This window comes from Penicillium hispanicum (genome assembly GCF_028827665.1).
Source record: "Penicillium hispanicum strain IBT 35686 chromosome Unknown utg000004l_segment0_segment0, whole genome shotgun sequence".
NCBI lineage: Eukaryota > Fungi > Ascomycota > Eurotiomycetes > Eurotiales > Aspergillaceae > Penicillium > Penicillium hispanicum.
The window spans coordinates 2,775,053-2,800,056 of NW_026623196.1; the positions used below are offsets into that span (position 1 = coordinate 2,775,053).

General features: G+C 52.2%; 11 protein-coding genes across 11 annotated transcripts; 7 read left to right on the forward strand and 4 right to left on the reverse strand.

The window, feature by feature from the left end:
* Positions 1–54: 54 nt before the first annotated feature.
* N7459_004819 (RsfS/YbeB/iojap family protein) lies at positions 55–2,031 on the forward strand (the record flags this gene model as incomplete). Its single annotated transcript, XM_056944003.1, has 1 exon — positions 55–2,031. The coding sequence occupies one exon, from the start codon at positions 55–57 to the stop codon at positions 2,029–2,031; it is 1,977 nt and encodes a 658-aa protein (XP_056800886.1).
* A 273-nt stretch (positions 2,032–2,304) lies between these two features.
* On the forward strand, positions 2,305–3,883 carry pex12 (ubiquitin-protein ligase peroxin 12; the record flags this gene model as incomplete). Its single annotated transcript, XM_056944004.1, has 2 exons — positions 2,305–2,362; positions 2,463–3,883. 2 exons carry the CDS (start codon positions 2,305–2,307, stop codon positions 3,881–3,883), a joined length of 1,479 nt encoding a protein of 492 aa, XP_056800887.1.
* A 281-nt stretch (positions 3,884–4,164) lies between these two features.
* Positions 4,165–5,260, forward strand: N7459_004821 (uncharacterized protein; the record flags this gene model as incomplete). Its single annotated transcript, XM_056944005.1, has 4 exons — positions 4,165–4,469; positions 4,527–4,662; positions 4,746–4,868; positions 4,934–5,260. The coding sequence occupies 4 exons, from the start codon at positions 4,165–4,167 to the stop codon at positions 5,258–5,260; spliced, it is 891 nt and encodes a 296-aa protein (XP_056800888.1).
* An 819-nt stretch (positions 5,261–6,079) lies between these two features.
* Positions 6,080–6,622, forward strand: N7459_004822 (uncharacterized protein; the record flags this gene model as incomplete). Its single annotated transcript, XM_056944006.1, has 1 exon — positions 6,080–6,622. One exon carries the CDS (start codon positions 6,080–6,082, stop codon positions 6,620–6,622), a length of 543 nt encoding a protein of 180 aa, XP_056800889.1.
* Positions 6,623–10,750: 4,128 nt separating this feature from the next.
* Positions 10,751–12,485, reverse strand: N7459_004823 (glycoside hydrolase family 125 protein; the record flags this gene model as incomplete). Its single annotated transcript, XM_056944007.1, has 3 exons — positions 10,751–11,031; positions 11,094–12,304; positions 12,358–12,485. The coding sequence occupies 3 exons, from the start codon at positions 12,483–12,485 to the stop codon at positions 10,751–10,753; spliced, it is 1,620 nt and encodes a 539-aa protein (XP_056800890.1).
* Positions 12,486–12,834: 349 nt separating this feature from the next.
* On the reverse strand, positions 12,835–14,569 carry N7459_004824 (uncharacterized protein; the record flags this gene model as incomplete). Its single annotated transcript, XM_056944008.1, has 8 exons — positions 12,835–12,977; positions 13,028–13,396; positions 13,445–13,469; positions 13,524–13,805; positions 13,862–14,040; positions 14,106–14,347; positions 14,411–14,466; positions 14,519–14,569. 8 exons carry the CDS (start codon positions 14,567–14,569, stop codon positions 12,835–12,837), a joined length of 1,347 nt encoding a protein of 448 aa, XP_056800891.1.
* A 179-nt stretch (positions 14,570–14,748) lies between these two features.
* Positions 14,749–15,990, forward strand: rad18 (E3 ubiquitin-protein ligase RAD18; the record flags this gene model as incomplete). Its single annotated transcript, XM_056944009.1, has 2 exons — positions 14,749–15,341; positions 15,495–15,990. The coding sequence occupies 2 exons, from the start codon at positions 14,749–14,751 to the stop codon at positions 15,988–15,990; spliced, it is 1,089 nt and encodes a 362-aa protein (XP_056800892.1).
* Positions 15,991–16,090: 100 nt separating this feature from the next.
* On the reverse strand, positions 16,091–17,830 carry N7459_004826 (putative vacuolar sorting protein SNF7 family protein; the record flags this gene model as incomplete). The annotated part of the gene is made up of 4 exons (XM_056944010.1): positions 16,091–16,783; positions 16,839–17,033; positions 17,096–17,317; positions 17,396–17,830. The coding sequence occupies 4 exons, from the start codon at positions 17,828–17,830 to the stop codon at positions 16,091–16,093; spliced, it is 1,545 nt and encodes a 514-aa protein (XP_056800893.1).
* Positions 17,831–18,129: 299 nt separating this feature from the next.
* On the reverse strand, positions 18,130–20,419 carry N7459_004827 (TRAPP III-specific subunit 85 family protein; the record flags this gene model as incomplete). The annotated part of the gene is made up of 2 exons (XM_056944011.1): positions 18,130–19,289; positions 19,342–20,419. 2 exons carry the CDS (start codon positions 20,417–20,419, stop codon positions 18,130–18,132), a joined length of 2,238 nt encoding a protein of 745 aa, XP_056800894.1.
* A 439-nt stretch (positions 20,420–20,858) lies between these two features.
* Positions 20,859–22,812, forward strand: N7459_004828 (tRNA adenylyltransferase; the record flags this gene model as incomplete). The annotated part of the gene is made up of 3 exons (XM_056944012.1): positions 20,859–21,912; positions 21,969–22,520; positions 22,574–22,812. 3 exons carry the CDS (start codon positions 20,859–20,861, stop codon positions 22,810–22,812), a joined length of 1,845 nt encoding a protein of 614 aa, XP_056800895.1.
* Positions 22,813–22,917: 105 nt separating this feature from the next.
* Positions 22,918–24,846, forward strand: N7459_004829 (Tti2 family protein; the record flags this gene model as incomplete). The annotated part of the gene is made up of 4 exons (XM_056944013.1): positions 22,918–23,073; positions 23,123–23,321; positions 23,444–23,814; positions 23,869–24,846. The coding sequence occupies 4 exons, from the start codon at positions 22,918–22,920 to the stop codon at positions 24,844–24,846; spliced, it is 1,704 nt and encodes a 567-aa protein (XP_056800896.1).
* Positions 24,847–25,004: the final 158 nt, after the last annotated feature.

Sequence of the window (25,004 nt, forward strand, 5' to 3'; positions counted from 1 at the left end):
CAATTCTGTCGCCATGAGATCCTCCGATCATTTATCTCCTTCTCTGGGGTGCCGATGCCTAGATACGTCTATACTATTCGCCCCAGCGTCAACTCGCGAGCTTTCTCTGCGGTAGGACCAGCACGATCCGATCGCCCCCCGATTTCAAATCACCCAGAAATTCACCTTTCACCAGCGGAGGAAAATGTGTCGGCTCCAGAGGGCCCCGTGTCGGAATCTACACATGTTCCCTGGTACTTGCAGGAAGGGCCACTGGCCACGGAGGAGCGCCCCATGACCGACGGTTATATCCCACAAACTCCTGAGAACTCGCCGGAAATGCTTCCAGTCCTTCTCGAGCATGCATATAAAGACCTTGGACTGGACGGATTGAAGCTTTTTGACCTTCGTGGGCTCGATGTTCCTGCAGCGCTGGGCGCCAATGTCATTATGATCATTGGGACTGCCCGTAGCGTAAAACATCTGAATGTCTCCGCAGATCGCCTGTGTCGCTGGTTGCGCAGCAAATACAAGCTTTCACCTTACGCCGATGGTCTTCTGGGTCGCAACGAGCTGAAGATCAAACTTCGTCGCAAGGCTAAACGGGCACGTGCCGCTAGTCAAGCCGGTGCAATGATAGACGAGAAGGATGATGGCATCACCACTGGTTGGATCTGTGTCAATGCAGGCGTGGTGGATAAGAATAACTCGAAAACAGAGCTCAGTGACCTCGGTTTCGAAGGTTTCGGACAGATTGACACGGGCGTCAGCGTCGTGGTTCAAATTTTCACTGAAGAAAAGAGAGCAGAGATTGATCTGGATGGTTTGTGGCAGGATACTTTGGACCGCGCTGATCGGAAGAAGTTTCGAAACAGCTCGGAAGAAGCTTCAAAGACCGAATCATCCGCAAACAGTCAGCCATCCCTCGGCAGTATGAGTACCCCTCGTGGTCAGAGGAGAGGCATCCACACAGCGCATCGCTCCACGACGTCAGGCCATATATCCAGCCTATCGGGGCTCGCTGATGTGTTAGACGCCACACCTGCTACTGCTAAAGCCCCTGGGATTGGTATGAGCACCGAATCTCTACTCACAATGTTGGCTGGACTCCCTCATGAGAGTGCTCGGGCGGAACTTGGCACTGGCCCTGACGACAACCAGTCGACTCTCTTCTTGCGATTGTTGTACGCTAGTTTCCCCAAGGAAATGTCGACGAAGGAAATCGCTCTTTTGCACTTGAGACTATTTTCAATTGCAGTGTCTCGGCAGCATTCGCAGTACAGCAAGGACACACTTTTGAGCATGTTCAACGAATATCTGAGTTCTGGTTACGACTTCTCTGACGACCTCGGCTTTGACATTGTCACTGCACTTCTGGCGCCACGACAAGTGCAGCACCACTCGGACAGCGCTGCCTCATATCTCCCCGAGCAAGATGTTGAGCTTGCGCTACAGGTTCTCGAACGTCTCAGCCTCCGTGGCGTACCGATTCTCAACTTCAAAGTCTTTAACTTGCTCTATCGGGTGGCTGAAGTTCCAACCACTGAAGCGGAGGCCCTCAAGCAGGCGACATCAAGCGCCGAAGAAGATCTCCAGACTCCAGTTGGTAAGAGCTGGAGCCCGTCTCAGCGCCAGATGATTACCCGGCTATCCAAAATTGTGGCTGCCGCCGAGGTTCCTTTCGACGAAGAGGAGGCACGTCAGCTCATGTTTACCCAGTTCCGGTTCAAGGACTATGATGGTTTCTGGCGAATATGGCGACAACTGCCTTTGAAGGGTGCTCGTCGTACGCAAGAAGACTATACCCAGCTATTTCAACTACACGCGGATCTCGGAGAGGAGCAACGGGCACGCGATTGCCTTTCTACCTGGGTTCCTATTATGCACGGGGAAATGACACCGATTGTGCTCCAAGGTCCGATCGTTACTGCCATCATGCATTGTCTGCTGGTGGCAGACCCTGATATTCAAAGCCGAGCAGACGAGGGCTCTCCCAGCTACTACTCCTATCTGTGGACTGAATGCCAGCAGGCGCTGGCTCGAGAAGCATGATGAAATTCGATGAGATAAATACTGTAACTGTATTATAGTCTAGCATACTTTGTACCAAGAGTGCATTTCTTCATTTCTTCATTCTGGCGCATTGTGCTGCATCTTCACTCCGTACTATGGCAGGCATGTCAAATGTAGCTCGCTCGGCCCAGTTGAGCCTCGGCTGCCGCCGATCTCTTGTTCCGGCGATTGGCCCTCCGCCTCTCCTGCTGGTCTGCACTCTCTGACCACCATCCGCCCGCGCCTTGTCAAGGATGACTGGTGCTCCCAACCATGGAGTATCTTCCTAGCCTTCAACAGGAGTTCGATGAGTTCAAGCCATCACTCTTCGGTGAGTGCAGACGATTTACCCTTTGCGGGGGATCCCAGAAAACCCGGGGAACTCCCACGCCCATGCGCAGTCATTGACAAGGTCACGAATTGAAAAACAGAACTCCTCGCTGAACAGCAGCTCTCCGATCTTCTCCCTCCATCGCTGCGGTATCTTCTCGCGGTCGCGACACACCGCCACCCGCGATACCTTCTCCGGATCCTCAACTCCTATGACGAAGTCTACGCTTTGCTCTCTCTCGTCGTTGAACGCTACTATCTGCGCACATTTGGTGGCTCCTTTACCGAAAATTTCTACTCCCTCAAGCGCGAACGCGTCCTGCGTACGAAGAATGGCGAAATCCCACGCGCCCAGGTCGGCGCCGGCGGCCCCGTGCGTGACGCACTCAAGCTGCACTCGGCGGACGTGTGGAGGAATCTCCTCGTCATGGTCGGAATCCCATATCTGAAACGAAAACTCGATGAAGGGTATGACATCCATGCCGCGCCGCAGGCGGCCCTGGCTATTGGCGGCGGGCCACGCTATAACCCCAGCGACGACTTGCCGCACAACGCGACGGTACGGCAGCGTATTTTCCACTATTACAAGTGGTTTCTACGCAATGTTTATCCGTCAGTAAATGCAGCATACTATTTCTCCATCCTGGCGTTTAACCTCGCCTACCTTTTCGATAATACCAAATACTCCTCTCCGTTCCTCTGGCTCATCGGCTCGCGCATCCGCCGACTTGGAGCTGCAGATCACCGTGCCATCGCCGCGGCTCTTGATCCAAAGCCTGCTCCCGGAGGAGCACGGTCTCAGCGACCTGGGTCTGGTCTGATGGGTCTGCTCAGCCCGCAAAACCTATACCCGCAGCTTCTGACCTCACTGCGGTATTTCCTTCCTGCGTCAATCTTTGCGTTGAAATTCTTGGAATGGTGGCATGCAAGTGACTTCTCACGTCAATTGGCCCGTAAAGCTACCGAGGTTCTCGATCTTCCTGCACCGGTGGTTTCAGGTCTCACCAACCCAGCTGAGCGGCGAAAATCCGGCCAGGATGACAAGGAAAAGAAGCAAGTCGCAGAGCAGGAGAAGAAGATTGCTCCTGGAGATCTCAAGTCGGCCTTGAAGCCGCCCCGTCGTAACCAGCCGCCAGTCTCCGCAACCTCCTATCTCCCCATTTTCACGGTGCCGTTACCACCGGCTGACACCTCGAGTGCAAATACTTGCCCCATCTGCCTAAACAATCTTGTCAACCCCACAGCCTGCCAGACAGGATATGTGTTCTGCTACGTGTGTATTTTCCACTGGCTTAATGGTGAGCACCAGCGTCAGCTGGACTTTATGAACGGGGAGGGGGCTGGTGCACCATGGGAAGAAGAGATCACCGGCGACGACGAAAATGAGAAAGATAATAATGAACCCGACGAAAAGGGGTCTCGCAAGCGTGGCGGGAAATGGGAAAGTGGCAGAGGCAGATGCCCTGTCACGGGCAGACGAGTCCTCGGTGGTACAGAGGGCCTACGACGGGTGTTGATTTAACTTGATTGTGTATACTGTACCGGAAATGGCGTATCGGCCTTTATATCCCTCAATTCCAGACACGGTGCTCCCCGATTTCATATGACACAAGGACAGCATTTCCCTAACTATCTCGTGTGTGTATAGAAAGCAAAATCCAGTAGCGAATGACGTTCAGGATGAGATATGCGCCGAGGTTACGACTGTAGGAGATCCCTACAGGCGGTCCGGATAGCGGTGAAAACGCGCTCAAAGCCGCCGGCAACCCCGTACCTCTCCACTATACCATGGCTTGATCCAGCATGTCGGCCAGCAACGGTGGTGTTGTTGTGTCCCTCGCTGACCTCATGCTCCATCATCGTGAGATTTTGGTGGACCCATTGTTCTGGACATCCCACCATCTGGAAATGCTGGGATGTCGGTTTCAACACGTCGATAATGTCCCCCCGATGGAGCACATTGGAGACGGCCGGCGGCCCTCTGCGGGGCTACCTAATGAAGGAGAGTCCGAAGCGCGGTCACTTGCCAGGAGTTTCTCCCTCCAAGGGAAGTTGAACGCACTTGCAAACCTTCTGCTGTTCGAAGGAAGCATCGTCGACAAACGCAGGTGAGATACAACCAGTGCTATTGTTAAATATGCTATACTGACATCATACTGGAATAGCAAAGGACCTGAATTTATGTTCGCAGGTCAGCCTGTTCATCGCCCACACTACACTGTGTTTTATCGCAGCGATCAACCCAACCGATCTGTTTCTCAAGAGCCACTGCCCGTGATAGGCTATTTGAACTACACAAACGTCAGTGGTACTCGTTGGCACAAATTCCAACCCCGTCCGCATCCCGGCGGAGGCGATAATTCCCTGTCCGGCGACTTTCCAAGAAAAAGCTGGCTCGGGTCACGCCGAAAGAATGGAAAGAGGATCCCTACTTTGTGTGTGTCATACTGTCTCTTGCCCAACTTCAGGAGCGCCTTATGAAGCCCCCAAGGCCAACAAGTCATTTGGTAAGTGCCCCGTACCGATCGAGATTGTTTTAGATTCTATTTTCTGGTTGGCTCACCTACCCAAGTCCCGTCTTCTCGTAGCAAGCCCGATGGATCGAGAATTCATCCATCTTTACGAGGCTCAAATCACCTCCGATTTCCTGGGGATGCTTGACAGCCCGACGACCGCCACAAACCGAGCAGACTTTCCTGCTATCGCACGAAGGCAAATCCCATTCAGACCCTTCGAGACGTTTCAGAAACGACTTTGGGCTGAACTGTTGGCTGGCAATTTTCTCCCCCATACTTCGGATTTGCCGGATGATACTGGCTCTGATCTAATCAACGAACACTCTAAACGACCACAAGAGCAAGAAGATAACGACAGGTGCAAGCGGAGCCGAACATCATGAGTGGCTTGTTATAGTCGAAGGCGACCAAAATTACTACACACGAAAGAGGTCTACGGCACCTGCGTCCACTATAGATGGACGATTAGTCAGGAGTGACTACCCATGGACAGTGTGCCTGCCAGGGTAAGAGGAGGATCGATTCAAACGGACAAATCGACATGCGACAAACCAACACCAACACGTTCAGTTGGCTAGAAAGGGCTCTGAGGCATCAGACACGAAAATAGTTCGATCGCAAGCAGGCTGTTAATAGGCATCAAGCGTCAGCTGTCAGGGACCGCTGTTGACGATGAAACGGCCAAGAATGTTCTTCGGACAGAGGGCCAGATGATACCAGGACAGATATACCTTCTCGAGAAATCTCTCCGTGCATGAAATTTCCCCAGCGAGACTGAAATGAAGACATTCTTGCTTGGATTGGAGGGCCTCTTCTTTTATCATTTTGCTCCTACGCCTATATTGCCGGGACGGGAGAATGGGGCGGGTCCTATATCTTAGAGTGGCCTTTTTTCTAACTTTTTTCCCTCATCGGTCTTACTCGAACCTTAGGTGTGATTAGGGGAATTGCAGCCATTTTGTTTTCTTGGTGATAGTATGACTTTAGTACGAGAGACAACGACGCAGACTAGGCACTGGCTGTTGTAATCTTAAATAGATAGACTAAAAGGTTAGAGAGAACTACAGTTGTACTTAGCGGTAGTATATGTACTAGGCCCATTTAGTCTTAGTATGAGACCACAACGTAGCCGTCCCTTGGGACCAAGTTAACTAGTGAACTATCCAATTACACATCTCTACATCATCTTCGTATCAAGTACTATGCATATCATTGGACTCCCTAAAGCCTTTGCAGGCAAGGGAGAGAAATGCGTGCCCCCAACCAATGACTGGCTGATCGGAACCTGGCACGTCACCCACTCGAGTCTCCCGCTGTGGAAGGGCAAGCGCAACGTCAACATCACCTACCAGACACTACCGCCCGACTCAGCCGGAGTGGTCAAGATCGACGATCGGGTCAGATACCAGGCTGTCGGCTCCGACAAGATCAAGTCGGTCCATGGCGTGGACAGCCCCACCCCCGGTGACCCAGGCGCCTGGGATTGGCGCGGCAAAGGCTGGCTGGTGATCGCCAGCTCCCACTGGGAGTGCCTGGGCTTTGGCCATACCGATGATGGCAACCAGTGGATTGTCACCTATTTTGCCAAAACCCTCTTCACGCCTGCGGGGATCGATGTCTACTCTCGGAAGAAAGAGGGGCTTCCTCCGGCGAATATCGACGAGATACTTCACACTCTCAAAGAACTCGGCGTCAACCACATCACCGAACTCGCCAATAGTATCTTCCCGATCCCGCAGAATTAGTTCTCTCGGGGTCCCACGCTGTCCAACCAGTTATCTTCCGAGTGGATGCCTCCTAGAGGCCTTGGGCGAGGATGATTGCAGCAAACTCTTCTACATTCGACAGGGCACGGATGCGGTTCCAAGATTCAATAATGATTCCCAACTACCCGAAAAAAAAAACACCAAAGAGTGAAGACAGGCAGAGAAAGAAAGAGAATGACAACGATCACGGCAATCAGATATGAGCACAAGAGCAGCTTCTCTTTCTCCCGACATTTCTCGGGGCGTGTTTGGCTCGTATATGGGAATCAAGATTATCCCTCCGATTAAAGGCCACTGTGCAGTGTGGACCAGGACACTTGAACGCGCGCGGGAAGAGATGGGTGGTCTTGATGTGTCGCCACAAGGTGATATCACGCGTGAACCTGCCCCTGTGACTACAGCCTCTCCAATGACATTTAAAATGTGGAGTGTGGCTGGAGAAAGGAAGGTCAGTCGTGAACGGCGGAATCCATGTAAGTAGGACATACTCATGGACTGGACTGTCCTGAATGGAGAAACTCCGAGCGGCCGAGCTGGCTGAGAGCACTGGGTCTGCCCCAGGAGAAGCATTAGAGGGCGGCCTAGAGGGATGGCCATAGACAGGCGAATCGTTATCACCAGTCGCCGCTGGATTCACGCCCTCACATCTATCAAATAGAGCGTCTTGCTGCTCTGGGCGGAGGGGGAACCAATTGAAGAAGCTCTGGTCAAGTTGATTATATAGAACAGTCCCAGTGTCGGTGTTCATCGGGTCAGACTGCGCAAGAGAAGGAAGCTGTGCAGCGACCTGGCTCTGGTCCGGGATCATTTCCCGTGATAAATTGGAACCGTTAGGCCCTGCAGGACATGGTGAATAGATAACTGGCGGCGCAGAGGTCTGCGGTTGGGGAGTTGAACTGCCGGGAGTGTTATCGTGGAAGCCGGCCATCATACAGAAGGCCAGAGCTTGGGAAGAGAACTCTCGAAGAACAATAAATATAGCCAAGTTGGAGAGAGAACGTGCGATATTGAGGAAGATGGAAGACTTTCCACGAGGCACAACCTGTGAATATATAGGCAGAACAAAGACCACTCTGACTATAGTCTAACGTAAACACCGATAGGGCGGGATTATCAATCTAGCGTGGGCGAATAGGAGTTGAGGGTCGAGTGGCAAAAGGACAGTGCAGAGAGGGTGATGGATGACGGGACTGGATAATGGTGAATTGCTATCTGCCTTGACTATCCAATTCTCGCTTTCCACGCCTCCATAGCAGACGGAGAAGAGAGGGAAGATGCGTCCCTTGACCATGTCCATGGTGACGGCACCCGCGCACTTGCAGCTCCCCCTGGAAGCTTTGGCCGATGATTCGAGCTTTGCATGCCAGTCGCTGGTTGGCTCTCCGGGCAGTTAATGTTGGAGCCTATCCCATATCGACGTTGTTCTGCGCCGCGGCCCGGATTCAACAGCTCTCTACCTACGTCAGTAAGGTTCCAAGAGGCTAACTAGCACAGATGCACTGGTCTTCTCGGGGGTTAGAACATTGATTATTCTAGACTCCTAGACACAAACAAGGTTTTTTTTGTCAGGAATTATTACTCCTTCGAGGAAATCATATCGCTATTGGAAAGAAACTGCGTAAGGGATAAGAGATGTTGATTATTTTATAGTGATACAACTATACATAGCTTCATTAGTAAGTCGATGCTTTTAACCAAGTACCGTCCAGAGGGAATAAACACAAAAGTTCCACTTTGAAAAGGAATGATTTGAGTGACCAGAGTTCGCGACTTTTCTGGCGTTTGGCACGAAATTATTATTCTCAATTCAATTGCTGATATTCCAAGGTCCCCAAGCCTTCTGAGATGTGTATGAAACCCAAACTAGGAAAATGAATGTGGCAGCTCTTCTATAAAGCAACGGGCCACCCCAGAACTTTTCGTTATCATGTATCCTTTGAAGAAGATCGTTAGTATCAAGAACGTGGTCAAAGGGAAAGCAGACTTACTTGCAAATAGCACCCCCACCATGTTAACAATGCTTTTTCCATCCCGAACGTCTAGCACGCAGCGACATAATGATGAACCAGGCGTAGGTGGGTGTGAAGTTTATCGGATCGACCAAAAGTCTTAAGGCACTCCGGGCATTGCAGCGAGTCAGGAGAGACGTGCGTTGACCGAATATGCCTCCACAGGCTCGATTCACGCGAGAAAGTGCCTTGATAAGGACACCCCCGCCAACCGCACCGGATTGGACCAGGGCGGTTCCTGGAATTCACGTCAACGTCGGGTGTCACAACGTCAGCAGGCAGTCCGTGGGTAAAAAAGTTGTGCGAGCTGGAAGGATGGTGGCTATTACGCGATATCTGGTCTTCAGGAACGGGGTTGGTTCTGGCCATAGGCGGTCTTCGCAGGGGAGCGTGGAAAGCAGAGTCATAGGGCTGAGTTGTTCCCAATGTGATAGCTTCATGATTCATTCCTCGGGTGATCCATGGTAAATTTCCAGGCCCAAGAGGATGGCTTGGTTCATGTAATCCATGGCTATTGTCCGTGGACCACGCAACGGGTGTTGGCTGGTTGCCCCATGCCTCTGGGCGTGGATAGACATGTCCAGGGCACAATCCAGTATCCGGACAATCAACATGAGCTTGGGAATAATCATCATCCGTGGGGGAAATCCAAGGCTCTCGGTTGAGAGAATGCGAGAACTGGCTTGCGGGAATGGATTCAGAACCTGGTTCAGTGGTCCAGTAACCATGGTGATATGGGGGAGAAGTGCGTCGAGATGGCATAGTGGGGACTAGTAAAGGAGCGAAAAGTCACCGAAGACAAAATGGTGGATGTAGAGGAAGTGGAGGTTGCCTGTCAAAGAAGGTGCCGGACGGGGTTAGTTTTAGAAAGTTGCTCTCGCAAAAGGACCGGTTCTAATAGACACTTCTGAGTCTCTCATGCTTAGTTAACCAAAGCCTCCAGGTGCTGCATACGTAGACCGCAGCAACTCAGCTACGCTCAACATGTTGCTTGGGCTCTGGAGTTTGAAGCACTTGATATTGATCAACGATGCCCAACGGCCATCCGATCATCCACGAAGGGGGTGCACCGGCCAAATAAGGACGTGCTAGCACCCTGAGAGCGGCAGAGACAAGGCGAAAGCGCGGCGCAAACCTGGAGATCATCCGTTGGGTCAGTTGTCAATGAGGCAAAATAAGGCAACCTAGGAGGGGATGCATCGCTCACACTCGGGCCTGTCAGCCACAGCCTTTCCCACCTTGGTGTATGCCGTTCCGAGTTGTCACCCACTTCATATTGTAGCGGTGTGAAACTGCGTCGCCTAATCTCGAGGCGTCTTTCGATTGTCGATCCAATCGCCCTGTGCTCTTTGGTTGGAGGGAGTCCTTTACCCGGGTCTTGCAGGGGAGGAGAGCCAGCCTCAAGCCGTCTGCATCTTTTTCACATGAGTCTCCAATCGGAAAAATTGCCGACAGCTTCAATCGACCTGGTCCAGATCCAAAAATAGCGCCCAGTGGCCAGTGGAGGGAAAAGGTGAGGCGACACTGCCCACGATGTTTCCTCAGAGTGCGCGGCAGTGCAGATGCAGCTGAAGCGGGTCCAACGCCTCACTTTGACATGCGAGCACGGAGCGCTTCCTCCGACACCTCGGTTAGACTTATCAATTCCGGCCTGAAATGCTCACTAACGAGTGGATTTCACTGAGCTTAAAAGCTACGGGGCGCCCCAGAGTCAACTATCATTCCCCGGGTGTGGACTCAGCTTAAATAGTTCGTGCCTGGGGTGGTAGCCGAGGCGCGTGTCTTCCAGTCCTGTACACATAGTAGATACAAAATGCTTTGGAGGAGACTACGTTTTCTTAGGTAGATGACTGAATTTTGGATCCCTCTACACATCCTCCAGAGAGCTAGGGCCGGTGAGTGGTCTTGATGAGAAAGTTGATTACTGTGCTCCAGACATGTGCAACATAACATTACTGCGTATGCAAACCAAGCTTCATAATAGCGAGGAATGCATCTGTCAAGGTGAATAGCTGCATGGTACATATGGCTGATGGAGGCTAATGATAGACATGGCATTCGTGCACGCGCAGCATCCAAGGATACCCATTTTAGATCTCTAACTGTCCGTGGAAACATTATACGGAGCCGCTTTCTCCCCGAAGATCAGATGGGGCCTCTCAGCAGCAACCTTGAGGATCGTCTGGGAAAACACCGAGTTGGCCCATGAAAACCATGGCCGAGTATAGTCCTTGATGTTGGTGACATTGATCGACTCGTGCACGAGGCCGAGCAAGCTCGAATCTCGCACGAGGTTAATTGCGTCTAGAATCTCGGTGTCGTTGTTTGACGTCTGTGCCTGCACGAGAAGTGACATAGGCCAAGCGTTTTCGAGACCGACTATAGCAAGTGCCGGTGAGCGAAACTCCATCTGCCATTCATTGGATAGATCAGAAACTTACTATGAGGACCGCCAATGCCGTGAAACTCAGGGCCCTCTAGATAGTACGGGTTCCCTGACTTGGCGGTGATCATCTTGCGCGTGTTTTGGTAGACTTGGTCACTCTCATCGAGGAAGCCAAGGTAAGGCAGAGACAGAAGCGAAGGAACGTTGGCATCGTCCATCAGAATCCGCGATCCGTAACCATCGACCTCAAAGGCATATACGTCACCATACTTTGGGTGGTCGACGATGCCGTTCTCCCGAACTGCCTGGGCCAACTTCTCGCCACGCTCCTGTAACTGCGTAGCCAAGTCATCATGACCACCGGCGGCCTTGAGAACCTGTGCAATTTTCTGCAGCTGAACAGACATCATGGCATTTGGTGGAATAAAGTATCCGAGAATCGTAGCATCATCGCTAGGCCGGAACGCGCTGCGGATGAGGCCAGTACCACTATTGAGAGGGTTACCGATACCCTGCAGGTTCAGCGTCTCAGTGCCAATAGTAGTCAGTCGCTGAAATGTGTACTGGTTGGTAACAAATTCGTTGTTGGTGTTAAAAGTGGGCTGCGACTCTGCATCGATCACGCGAAGGACCGTCTGCAAAGCCTTGAACCAGCGATCAGTCAAAAAGTCAGTCGAGCCGGTGTTGGCGTGAAAATCAGTTGCCAACTTCAGGAAGTGCGCCAACGAGTCAAGCTCGTACTTGCACTCATAGACAAACGAGGTGCTATACGCTGGGTGTACTGTGTCTTGCTGGGTGTTGTTCTCGGGCTGGATGCCGCTTACAGACGGAGCCTGAAAGGCATTGCAATAGGGTGACTGAATCACGAACTCAGCCTGGGTGTGAATAGCACCCAGAATGAGTGTATACAGGCTCTGATCTCTAGAAGCCAGCGCCTGGTAATTGATGAGCTGGTTGGTCGAGTCGCGCAGCCATTCTGCGTTGATGTCGCCCGTCACAATGAATGTCTGCGCCCCGCTCCAGTCCGAGCTGTCACGCTTGAGACTACGACGAGTCGATGCCGAGGTGGATCCATTTTTATGCCAGCGGATCGTCGTGTCCAGCGTATTGGGGTAGGCATTGCGGAAGAGCTGCGCAATATCTTTGTCGACCAAACGCGATGTTACATCCTCAATGACCTTTTCGACCGTCGCCGACGAGAAGGTGCGACAAGCCTCCGCTGGTCGCTGGTAAGGAAGATTCAACGGACCGCCACTATAAGGAGCGCTAGAAGATGTTAGTCTCGGCCTGCGTGACAGATGTTGGAGAGGGGTACTCACTGCGGCGTCGAGGAGTAGGAGGTGTAGTCCGGACAAGCGCGTCGCAGGATAGCCGGATCATCACGCCCGGGCAGTGCACTCACCTCGAAACCCAAAAGCGCAAGGGCAAGCAGCGCTGAGAGACGCATGGCAGGCAGGTTGGAGGAATGAAGTCGCACCCGCGAAGTGACCGGACGGGGTAAATAGCGAAAGCAAGAGGGGAGGCATGGCTCATGTCGATCCCAACCGGACAGGGATGCGCATTCCTCGAATTCATCCCCGCCGTGAAATTCAAACAAAGTGATTCTAGAGGCTTATAATCGTCGACTCGGGGAAATCCAAAGCCAGGTGACATCGTCCAAAGGAACGGTGGCACCGTCTCCACCAGAAATGCGGAGACGTGGAGAGATCGGCGGTTGTTGATACTTCGTGGTTCTATGTACAAACAACCCGGATAAGATGGAATCAGGAACTCGGTTTATTGAATACAGAACACTATTACTTCTTGCCGAAGAATGACATGATACTGCCCTGCCCAGGCTTGCCTCCTTTGCCCCTGGGCACGTTAACCGCCGGCTTCTTCTTGGCTGGCGCCGGCTCATCCTCGGAGAAGGACTCCCAAGTCGGCTCCTCGCGAGTGACTGTCCTGCAGTTAGCATGATGCATAGACCCCGGGCAAATAAACACCTACCAAGGTACCCCTCCTCGTCTTTGACTGTGCGCTTTTTCATGACTTGCCGCTTGCCTCGCCGGCGTCCCCCTTGCACGGTGACCTCTTCCTTGAGCTCTGCAGGCTTGGGAGGCGGCGCTTCTTCGACCGGCGTGGGTTCTCGTGGTGGTTCCTCATCGGCATCTGGCATGTCTTCATCTATAATAGCATGAGAATGAAGGTCCGAGTACTCAGGTGTATTGTCCGTACCATCTGCATCGTCATCTTCCATCATCGCTTTCAGCTTCTCTTCACGCTCCTTCCTGCTTTGGCGGTTCGAGGATGCGGGTTTGTCACCACTTTCAGGGAACAGCTCCTCGGCTTCCTCCTCGGAAGCATCGTCCAAGACCACTAATACTAGTTAGCCGGTGGACATCTGGGCATTAAAAGGCTACTCACTATCTTCTGCACCACTTGGTTCCGCCTGTGAAGACATTAGCATACGTGAATAATAGATGAGAAAACAAATAAGACTGACAGATTCCGTTTGAACTGATGGCTTTTGCTTTGGTTTCGCTTTGGCAAAAGAGCTGAACAGATTGCCCTTTGAGCTCTTCGCAGGTGCTGGTTTTCCGTTAGGCTTCGATGGCGGCTGGGAGTTATTGGTCGAAGACGGTTGAGGTTTGGGTTCCTCGACCGTGGGTCCGGGTTTCGACTCTGGTGCCTCCTTCTGTAGAGACCGCTTGGCAGGAACTGTTGACTCGAGCTTGGGCTTGGGCGCCGCGGCTGGAGCTGGAGGTGGGCGTGCACCGGTTCTCCGCTGTTCTCATGATTACCATCTGTTCCTTCCCAAATATGAAAGATTGGGAGGCGTACCTTGACATTGCGATTCTGAATCATGCCCCACTGTTTCCCACACTCCAATGGATCCTCCTGTGCATGCGAAGTCACCACTTCCCGAGCCACGTCTGTCAGCACATTCAGGTCCTGAAGCACGGTGGACTGAATACTGTAGACATGAATTGTAGATATCGCCTGAAATGTTGCCTTTGCATCTATTCAAGTGGCCCAAAAATTAGCAAGGCCACCCTAGTAGATGCTTTCAGGCATGAATTCCTACCCTCCAAGTCTTCCTCGCGGGCTAATATGATTGAGGCAAGGCGGATGGAGTGAGGTGCGCTGTCCTGATTGGGCATTGAGCTAGGCAGGTAGGGGCTGCTCGGCATAATCTCATCGTCGTCGTTCGCATGTCCATTGGCCGCTGGTGGCTCCGGTGGTTTCTGGATTCCCGAGATGACGTAGGTAGCGTGGACACTCTGCGGCTTCTTCGCATTTTCATTACGGTGGAACTCATAGAGAATTCTAAATCCGGAAAGCATACATCAGCACTGGGTGGTTAGCTCGGTCAAGAGGCGCAAAACTTACTGTTTCGCATGGTTGGCGTGGACTTTCAGCGCGCGGCTCAATGAGCGATAGGTGACCTGCAAGCGATGAGACGTTGCTGAGAAGAGGCTGGGTATAAAAAAGGCCTACCGTCCGCCGCTCATTGAGCACATTTTCGGCCAGGTACAATTTGGAGTCCATGGTGTCTGAAGCTCGTCCGTTGCTTGACGCGTGCCAAACCACTTAACGCGTATCAGTCAGCGGGTCTTGGCGGTCAACTCCACCTGCGTCCTGCGTCTTCCTCCAAGCGCAATAGCACGAGACCTGTCGCTCTTGACAAGAAACTCTTTGCGCAGGCCCTCAACTGCTCGCTGTATCCGATGGAGCAGTCATTCGATCTCCCGGACTCCACCGACTGGTTGGGAACACCGCTTTCGCTTCTCGCGCCACTCGAATCGTCGCTGCGATGCCAAATCTGCAAAGACGTCTTTCAGAACCCCGTCATTACTTCGTGCTCACATACCTTTTGCTCACTATGCATCCGTCGATCTCTCAGTAGCGAGGGCAAATGCCCAATATGTCGCTCTAACGACCAAGAACTTAAACTGCGCCGAAACTGGGCTGTTCAGGAATTCGTTGAGACGTTTATGAACGCGCGAAAAAGCGTGCTCGACCTTGCGAGGAAAGAGGCTGAGCGTCTTGCGCGTGGCGAGGACTCAGAGGCAGAGTCTTCGCCGAAGAAGCGCAAGCTCGGTCGCTTGGAGCAGTCAGAGGATCTTCAAGCCCATGACGCGAGTTCGCAACGCGTCCGGAGGTCGCAACGGGTGAAAGTAGATGCGCCAGATCTTCAAGACACACCTGAAGTAATTGAGGACAGTCAAGATGAGGAATATTATCCTGGTTTGTCCTCTACTACTCCTGATCTATGGATAGACCTAATGTCACCGCAGAAGATGGTATGGTTGATTGCCCGGTCTGTCAAGGCAAAGTGAAGAGCGAGATGATCAATACACATCTTGATTCCTGCATAAGGACGCAGGAGGCGTCGCCTCCAAAACAGTCGGCGTTTGGGTATGTTGAACCTGTTCGCAAGTCTTGCCGCGCCTAGTCTAATTGAAGACTTTAGATCATTACAACCCCAAGCACGCATTGGCAAAAGTTCGCCCACAAAGCTCGACCGACTACCTTCGATGAATTACAGTCTATTAAAGGACAATATGATGCGAAAGAAATTTCGGGAGCTGGGTATCCCGGACTGGGGACCCAGGCAATTAATGCAGAGACGTCACACCGAGTGGATGAACCTCTGGAATGCCAATTGTGATTCAAAAAGCCCCAAGACCAAGAGAGAACTGCTGAGGGAGTTGGATATCTGGGAGAGGACACAGGGTGGACATGCAACGGGGTCCTCGCTGTTAGAGAAGAATACCATCATGGCCAAGGACTTCGACACGGCGGGCTGGTCCGCAGATCATGATACTGATTTCAAGCGCCTTATTGCAAATGCTCGCAAACGGACAGAGGCTCAAGTAAGATCCACTATCCCCAAGGCCTCTGGTTCGGATGAGGCTGCGAAAGAACCCGTTGAGAACAACACAGGGGTCGATCATCACGACTGTTGATCTCACTGTGATTCCTTGCCATATCATATCGGCGTTCGAGAAGCGACCCAGCATAATAGGTGGCCTCCAACACGCACTTTGTGTATTCACCAGCGATCAATTATTTCGCTGGCATTTGGCGATCTTCAACGGACATATTGGAAAGCCTCCCGATACTCTCAGCCAGTTGAGCTTCAACGTGCTCTTCTTGTGTCTGGCGGGCCGCTTCGTCTGACGCTTGCTTGATGCTGTCGAGCTCGGCAAGCCTCTTCCGTGTTTCCTCTGCATCCTTCTCTTCCATTGCCTCGCGATCGCTCTGCTCAAGTGCCTCGAGCTCATCATCGATTTCACCCTCGTCGATGACTGGGCCTGCTTCGTTAATGATACCTCCAACTTCATCAACCCTGCTCATCTCCTCACGCAATTCCTCGACCACATCCTCGACACGTTCGGCACCGCCAATTTGAGCGTGAAGCCCACGAAGCACGCCCGTGCTTGCTTCCATGACCTGTACGATCTCCACTTGGCCTGCAGCCTGCTCGATCTTGGAATAGACCTCTTCGAGCTGTGCAAGGGTGGTAAGTCGTTGTGAGAGATTGTGCTCGACCATTTTCTTGGACCGGATAGCAGACAATGCTGAGATCCGATTCTTATTTGCCAGCGCCGTCTTCGCGGATGTCGTTAAGTCTGCACTCTTCGACTCGAGGTCTGTGACCTGTTTTGAGATGGCCGAGAGAAGCGTTTTAATGGAAGCGATAGTTGTGTCCTGCTGCGTGATCTGCGCAGAATCGCTCGATGACTTGAATTTGATGGTCTGATTTTACAAGATCAGTATCGATAGACGATATGCTGTATATACGTTCACATACCTTGCCATCATATGCAATGGAACCGCAGTCGCGGGATAGATAGAGCAAAAGAACATCAAAATCAGCATCCGATAGTTCCGTCGCATCATGTAGTATCGTCGCGAATTTCTCCACAAAGCTTTCTTTTGAGTATATAAGGTCAAGCTTGGAGATATTGCCACCTGTGGCCCTTTTGACGACCATATCTGCCACCTCCTGAGCCACATTTAGAATCATTTCCGCTAAATTATCGTTCTCGCTCATGATACGTGACTTACCTGCAAGTTTTCTGCCAGTACCAGTTCCTGAACCTGTAGTTTCGGAGCAGACTCTCCCTCGCCAACTACAAACCCCTTTAACGTCCGAACGCCCCAGCTCATGACATTCCATGGACTGAGTGCTCCAGGGTCGATAAATCTCCACTGACTCTTGCGCAGACTACCCGGGGTGGTCTTGTAAACTGGCAAGGGAACCATGGTATGCTTGCGCATGGCTTCGTCCTTCACGATGTATAGTCAGCATGGGTTTTTGAGACAGTAGAGCGTAAGCCAATAGCATCCTAGGTAATTCCCACATACAAAGACAGCTCCAAGTGCCACGGGTCTCCCCCACTCAGGAAGCTCCAAATCTCTCAAAAGCGACTCGTCCGTGCGAAGAATGAGGTGATCGGTCTTCTTTCGCCGTGGTGACATATTTGTCTGTGACGTCGCGGAGCCCGAGCGCACACGAATACCGCGCGATGATGTGTACCCGCGCTTTGCGGCGCGGTTCAGGGCTTGTTCCCAGGCGGCGATGTTAACAGCGTAGCCATCGGGATTTGTTTTCTTTTGGAGGGTAAAGTCGGAGTAAAGAGAAGGTAGGCGGTTTCTAGATATGAGAGGACAGGGTATTAGCTTGTCGATTGCATATTGCTCATTATTGGTTCGAGTCTCGCATATCAGAGTACTTAGGGGACCCAGATACTTTCGAAATGCATCCTCGTTGTTGAGGATGTAGTGGAGGAGTTCGCTCATAGTGCGCAGGTATATAGGGCGACGATGGTAATCGGCACCTTTTCGAGAGTTGTGAGAGTATGCTCGTGCCGGTTCAGGGTCTCAGCGAGCAGTAGTCCTACTTGACTTCCAGATGTCGCGATGCGGAGTTGCGATTTGGAGTCTCGTCAACACCACATGGAAGCTTTATCGATAAGCACACGTGATCGTTATTTTTCTAGTGATAAATGGAGGCACATAGTGAGAAAGACATGGACTATGCAGAGAAAGAAGTCTGTATTCTATCTGTAAATGCTATGATAATATATTCAGGTCATGACCTAAGCTCGTTCAAAGTCATCATTTGTTGAGTTCTCGGGGTCCCTGGTCGTCGGACTCATGATGAGATTGCCAGCATCCAACTGGGCAGGCAGCCCGATCAGCGAGCGACGATGATTCCGTTTGTCGAGTTTCTCGCTGACTTCCTCAGTACCGTGAGCATCTTCGGTAACTGGTTCGTCGCGCGCATCAAAGCCTCTTGATTCGAGATACGCTATCTTCACAGCATGGCGAAGGTTGTCAACAAAACTGCGCATTTCGGGCATGGGAAACACGCCGTCGACCTCGAGTACATCAGCGTAGTGATGCTCGGCCTCTTCAAGGCAAGCTGAAGCCAGGGTAGGCTTCCCTGCCTTCAGCCATTGATCGGCTGCAAAGATGCTCCACATGCCAGCTTTCCTTCTACGCGCACCCCACTTGGCCCCGCCGGCGGGTGTCTTCGAAGCATAGCAGGCCGCCACTCTTTCCATGAAGAGGATATGGCCAATCGAGCTGACCAGGCCAAAATCCATGACCCGCATGGCCCACCTGGCGGCGCTTTCGGTTGCAGTTCCGCCCCGAGACTTGAGAAGCTCGATGGCCAAAGAAAGGCTTCGTAGCGCATGGGACGCGTCTGAGCATCTTGTGAGATACGAGTAACAGGCAGTCTCGAAATTTTGATCAACAGACTCAAGCTTGATCTTTGCTGACATGGCCATAGGATTCAGCAGCGTGCTGACGGCGCACATTTCATGAGCTCCTGCGTGGTATTTCCATGCCTTGTCGTTTCCAAAGTCGGAGCGAATCATCTCATAGGTGGAAGCAGATAGCTTCCAATCACGAAGCATGAACGCAAAATCGGCCATCTTTCGCAAAATGGCTTCGGGTGCGTCGGGTTGATAGTAGTTCTGCGTAGAATCGTAGTTTCCACTACCGCCACCCGAGGACCCTATACCCGAGCGTGAGCTTGAGCCGAAACCAGCCCATCGGCGAGACATGGACATGAACCGGCCGCTGAACCCACGCCTTCGGGACGCAACTTGATCATTCCAAACAGCCACCCGGTTCTCCATGAATGGAATCACCGACTGCACAGTGAGCTCTCTGACAAGAGTCCTGATTGCAGTGGCATCCGAATCAAAGAGGTATGGTGTCCCATCCGTACCAAGATCCACGAGTGTTTCTGAAGGAGTGGTCAGTCTTAATTTCGATATACAGGATAAGTCAAGACCTACCCGCCTCTCCAACCCCCGACAATCGCTCCAATGGAGACAACCATTCAGGCACGGGCACCTGTACACTATCATCATCCGTCACCACACACTGGCTGCTCCGAAGCCTCAATAGATGGCAATGCAAGCCAAAGTGGCGCTTCATCTGATCATATAGTTTGGTAGATTCTGTGATATCATCGCGTTCCTCATCGTGGACCAAGACGTAATATCGTAGATACTCCTGGTTCACCCAGTCGGGTAACCGTCTGTTGCCCGTACTACTCTCCGCATAAAGCTGTCTGAGTGTTTCCAGAGGAGCGGTATTGCGGGAGCTGATGGCGATCACACTGGCAACCGGATGGCCGAACGTCTCATGGGGCGCCGGGGGCGTAGAGGACAACAGCTGCCGCAGGAACAGTTTGCACACAGATGTCGTTGCAGGAAATCCCAGAACGTCCTTTGAGGGCACAGAGACCCCAAGTGAGCTTCCCATAGCGTCCAACTGCTTCTCCAACACTTCCTCTATCTGCGCCAGGGGCGACTCTCGCCCGGACTCTCGACCAGCCGGGGCCCGGCCGAACCCTTTGAGGTCCACAAAGCGTACACCATAATCCTCCCAAGCGCGACTTGAACCGATACTATCCCTGATGACCACTTTTCCAGACACTGTCTCGCCAAAGGGCCGGATTAATTCCCAGAAGCCCCCCTTGAACCCCTTATTCCGCACTAAATTATCGGTGTCATCGGAGGCATATACGGCAACCGTTGGAGAGAAAGCCCGGATAATCAACGACCTGACATCCTCCGATCCATCGAAGCGTCCCTCGAAGGGCGATCCGAGCGAAGACCGGGCTAATTGCGGGGTGGATGATCTGACAGACCGGGCGTGCGGCGATGAAGTCCGGATTGGCAGCTCTGCAGTCGTCGCCGAGAGAGGTGGCGTGGGAGATGACCCTGTCTGGGCCTCTGCCAGCTCCGCATCTAATGAGTGTGTGGATTCGTGCTCATCCGGGAATCGTGACTTGGATGCGACTCGTGTGAGGCCGGGGGAGAAGGACGGCGGAGGTTTCACCGGAGTAGCATCTCCGGGCGATGTCATGGACACCTACTGCTTTTTGAGAACCTGAAGCTAGTGTAGGAAATCGACAGGCCCATCGACTGGGTTGCCAAATCAAGAGGAACACGAAGTCAGAATTGGACCGCAGGGTTGGGCAGGAGGGGAAGGCGTCGTTTGGTCGGTGTTGTTGATGAGGGAACGCCAGGTGGCTAGCTGCGGGCCCGATAGGTGTTGCGGAGAGGTGAGCAGACGGCGCGCCAGATAGACCAGAACTCAGCGGTGTATGGTGGTCAGCTAGGAACCCATGCAAACTGAAGAAAGAGAAGTGAAGATCGTTGGCTTTGGGCGCATCTGAGAAATCGCGGGTGATGATGCAACCACGTGAGGGCGCAGCTTTATCGGCGATCAGTACTGAGTCACCTTGGCTTTCTTTTTGAAGCGGCGCATTTCCCCCACCATAGTCGCTTCATGGCTCTTGCCAATGCACAAATTGCGCTCTCTTGAGCTCCTACTCGCGTCCGGTCGCCCATTCTCATCCACGACTCCACTTGCCCGCACTCTAGCGAGACCAGTGCCTCATCCACGCCCGCGGACCCTCTCCAAACTCGTTCTCCGCACCTCAAGTCCTCGTCGCCTGTCCATGCGTGGCCCAGAAACCGACTCAGACATTTCGGAGCGCGCATCGAAAAGACGACGCATTGCTACCTCCCCCGCGCGGGGCGGTTCACACCCAGAAATGGATCTTGTACACCCCACCATCCAGCTCACTCCGATCGAGAGCACACTCCGAACCCTCCTTCTGGATGTTGCACAGTACATTCGAGATCAAGCGATTGTGGATGGAGGCAGTGATGTGATCAACCACCCAGAGACGGTGCTACGTTTCACCGGCGGTTGGGTACGAGACAAGCTACTTGGAGTCGATAGTCATGATATCGACGTAGGGATCAGCAGCATGACAGGATACCAGTTCGGAATGGCCTTAAAGCAGTACCTCGATATCCCAGAAAACCTTGAGAAATACAAGAAGAGCCTTCCTAACGGGGAAATGACCGATGCGATTGTGAGCCTACACAAGATCGAGGCCAACCCGGAAAAGTCCAAGCATCTGGAAACCGTTACAACAAAGATTTTTGGTCTGGACATTGATCTGGTGAATCTGCGCAAGGAGACCTACTCGGAGGATAGCCGGAATCCACAGATGGAATTTGGTACGGCAGTGGAGGACGCAATGCGGCGAGACGCCACAATCAATGCACTATTCTACAATCTCAACGAGTCGCGGCTAGAAGACCTCACCGGACGAGGACTGGAAGACATGGGTAAACACCTGATTCGTACTCCGCTTGGGCCATACCAGACCTTCAAGGATGACCCACTTCGTGTCCTTCGCTTGATTCGGTTTGCCAGCAGACTGGGATACCAAATCGACGAGGAAGCTGAGGCTGCAATGCGAAATGAGGATATCAGCGTTGCGTTGAAGGTTAAGATCAGCAAGGAGCGCGTGGGAACCGAGCTAGAGAAAATGCTCCGTGGTGAGTGTGCTTTCCTCCGCTTTGGTGTGATTGACTTCTTACCAGCTATATTGCAGGCCCTGATCCTCGCGGCGCTTTACATTTTATCGGTCGAATCGGGCTCTATCACACCATCTTTGCCAATCACCAGGATGAGGTCACACCGGACATTTCGACCTGGCCTCTTGCCTACAACAATGTGGCGCAGCTACTATACCCCCATCCCGAACAGACCGACTTTGAGGTAGTGGAGCGAATGCATCGATTCCTCATCATCGATGAATCCAGCCCCTACTATGCATGGATGATTGCAGCTTTTGCACCTTGGACCTCTGTCCCTCCCCGAGGTAAAATAGGTAAAAAGCCTCCTCCAACACGCCCGGTGGAGGTTGGTCGAGACAGCCTTCGCTCCGACAACAAGACATTGAACATCCTTCGCGATGCAACTTGGAACTACAAGGACATCACCAAGTGCAAGTTCTCTTTGCTAGAAAACACCATCAGTGGTACTGCCGCCGAAATTCGACAACAGATCGGTCTGCGCATACGGGCCTGGGGTAAGGATTGGAGACTCTGCGTTGTCCTGGCCATGCTTCAGGAAGCTATGGAAGGACGAGACTTCAGTGAAGGTAGGACTATCGTGGTTCATGATTCTCTATTGTTTAACGCTGACGGTATTCAGTGGTACGCGAGTATGACCAGTTCCGAGAATACCTTGTAGACCACGGTCTAGAAACCGTATGTGAGCTTAAGCCGATTGTAAATGGACAGGAAATCATGAAAAGCCTCGAGGCCAAAAATGGACCATGGATGAGCAAGGCAACGACGATGGTGGTTGAATACCAGTTAATGCACCCCGACAGCGGCAAAGAGGCCGCACTGGAGGAAATCGGGCGGCGTCGCGCAGAGTTGGGGTTGTGAGAGGTCAAGTGACGCGGGAGAACCAGAAAATCAATTCCACACACTCTCCATCTTCTGTGTTTACTGCCACCCGGCGTAGTATAGTTGAATACTCCAGTTCTCGACATGGAGCAGCTACGGCAAAAGATTCGTGATGCGCTTCAGCGCAACCCTTGGCAGCTGCCGGAATTTTTCCGGGAGTCAATGCTGGCGGGACGGCAGAACAGCCTGCATCAACTGTGGTTGAACGTGTCATCTTACGATAACACAACCCATCTAAATGTGAGTTGATTTGCAAAGCTTTTCCAATTAGCACTGACGAGTTGAACAGGCCTGTGAAAGTCTGTGGACAGCGTTCTGCTTCATTGACTGTGGGTGGGATCCACTGCTGCCGAACGATGGAGGCCCTCGAGAGTTACAAGGAAATGAAGCCCAGGCTGTTGTCAATTTGTTTCACTGGGCTAGTGAGCTTGCACTGCCATCTTCTGCCTTTGCCGCATCATTCGATGAGACTATCGAAGTGACCGAAGGTGAGATTGTCCGTTAGCACCCCGAGAGACGTTGCTAAAAAGGATCCAAGAAATCAAGAAAGCCCAAGAAGAAAGCCGTTTGAGATGCAACCTGGCGGCTGCCCTGATAACGCAAATGACAGCAAAGGCCGTCATATGCCTCCCAGATCGGTCTGTCGCCAGCTCACCCGATGTAATTTTGGCGATGGTCAGTTTGGCGTCGGAGCAGGATCCATGGACTACAGAAGACACGACCATGAGTGCCTCCATGCATCTTGATGTTACCTGTCAGGATGGTGTCTTCCCAATAATTGAGAGCCTGCTTAAGGAAAAAATACGTCCCCTTTTCGCAAAGACCAAGAACCCTGCTATCACAAGTGAAGGACGCAAGAATTTGCACCCTATCCCCTTGTCCCGGTTTGATGGAAGCGCCCTTGATGACTCGACCAAGCCTTGGAAGAATACTGATATATATGTCACGAGTGTGATTTCCTGGGTAATCTCGCAATATAAGGTACGTACTCATACGCTTGGCTTATCGTGGCTGCTCCATTAACCTTTTCAACAGCCGGCCGACAAGAAGCACCTAGAAGCACACTTTCCCCTTCTGGTGCCTGTGATCTTGGCTTTCATAGATGACAGTAGCATCGGATTGAAGACAAAGGGCTGTGAACTGCTCATCGCAATCCTGAAACCCATCCAAAAAAGTGGCTCCGACATCCTTATTCGGACGAACCTGATTTCTGTTTTCGACGATGCCGTCACGCCTTGTCTCCTGTCTCTGCCAACGATCACACCAGAAGACAGTTCCCTCAAAATTCTCGGTGCAGCGTATCCTGCTTTGCTATCTCTCCTCAAGGCAGCCTACATCAACCCGTCTACCAAGAAGGCGCAACCCCAGATCGAAAAGGACAAGGAAACCTACATCCTCAGTCTCACCAAGATTCTCCGATCAAACCTCATCCATTCCTTCCACCACATCAGCTCCTCGACGCCAGCCTCTGCCACAACTTCTGCGTCTTTCCCCCATCCGCGTCTATCAACCTTCCTGCTCGAATGGATTTCTACTTTTGTCAAGGAGCTTGGGATCCATACCACGAAGTACCTTCAAGATATCGTTCCGGCCCTCTACACCACACTTTCCAATCCCTTCGGGACCGCTCACCCCCCACTCCTCTTCGCCGCAGTATCGGCTACAAAGAGTGTTATCTTGAACACACATCCACGCGTGTGGAGATGGCGCGGAGAGCTCTTGGGAGGCTTGAGTGCGTGCTGGCTGCATGTTGTCAGCGAAATCAAGGAGAAACAGCAAAACAAAGACGAAAAGTCCAATGCAGATGTGGCAGAACTAGACAAGTCGAGGTGGGAACTACAGAGCACGGTGTTTGTACTGAAACATGCCTTGCAAAATCCCGTTTCGGGTGTGGAGGGAGGCCCAGATGTGGACCAGCTGCTTGCGAAGGAGAGTATGCAGAAGGAGTTGCAGGAGCTCGTTAACGCGGACCCTCAGTTGGAGACACTTTTGTTCGCCGAGGTGAAATCATGAGTCTGCGTTGAAGAAAAGGATGGTTTCAAACGCTATAGCTTTCTATAACTGCTACGACTTAGTGCGGAGAGCGTTTTGGCGTCTTAAGGTCCGCTTCACTTGCTGGTAGCTTGATTCACTCGAGAAAAAAATCAACATAATCGGGGTATCATTCTGAA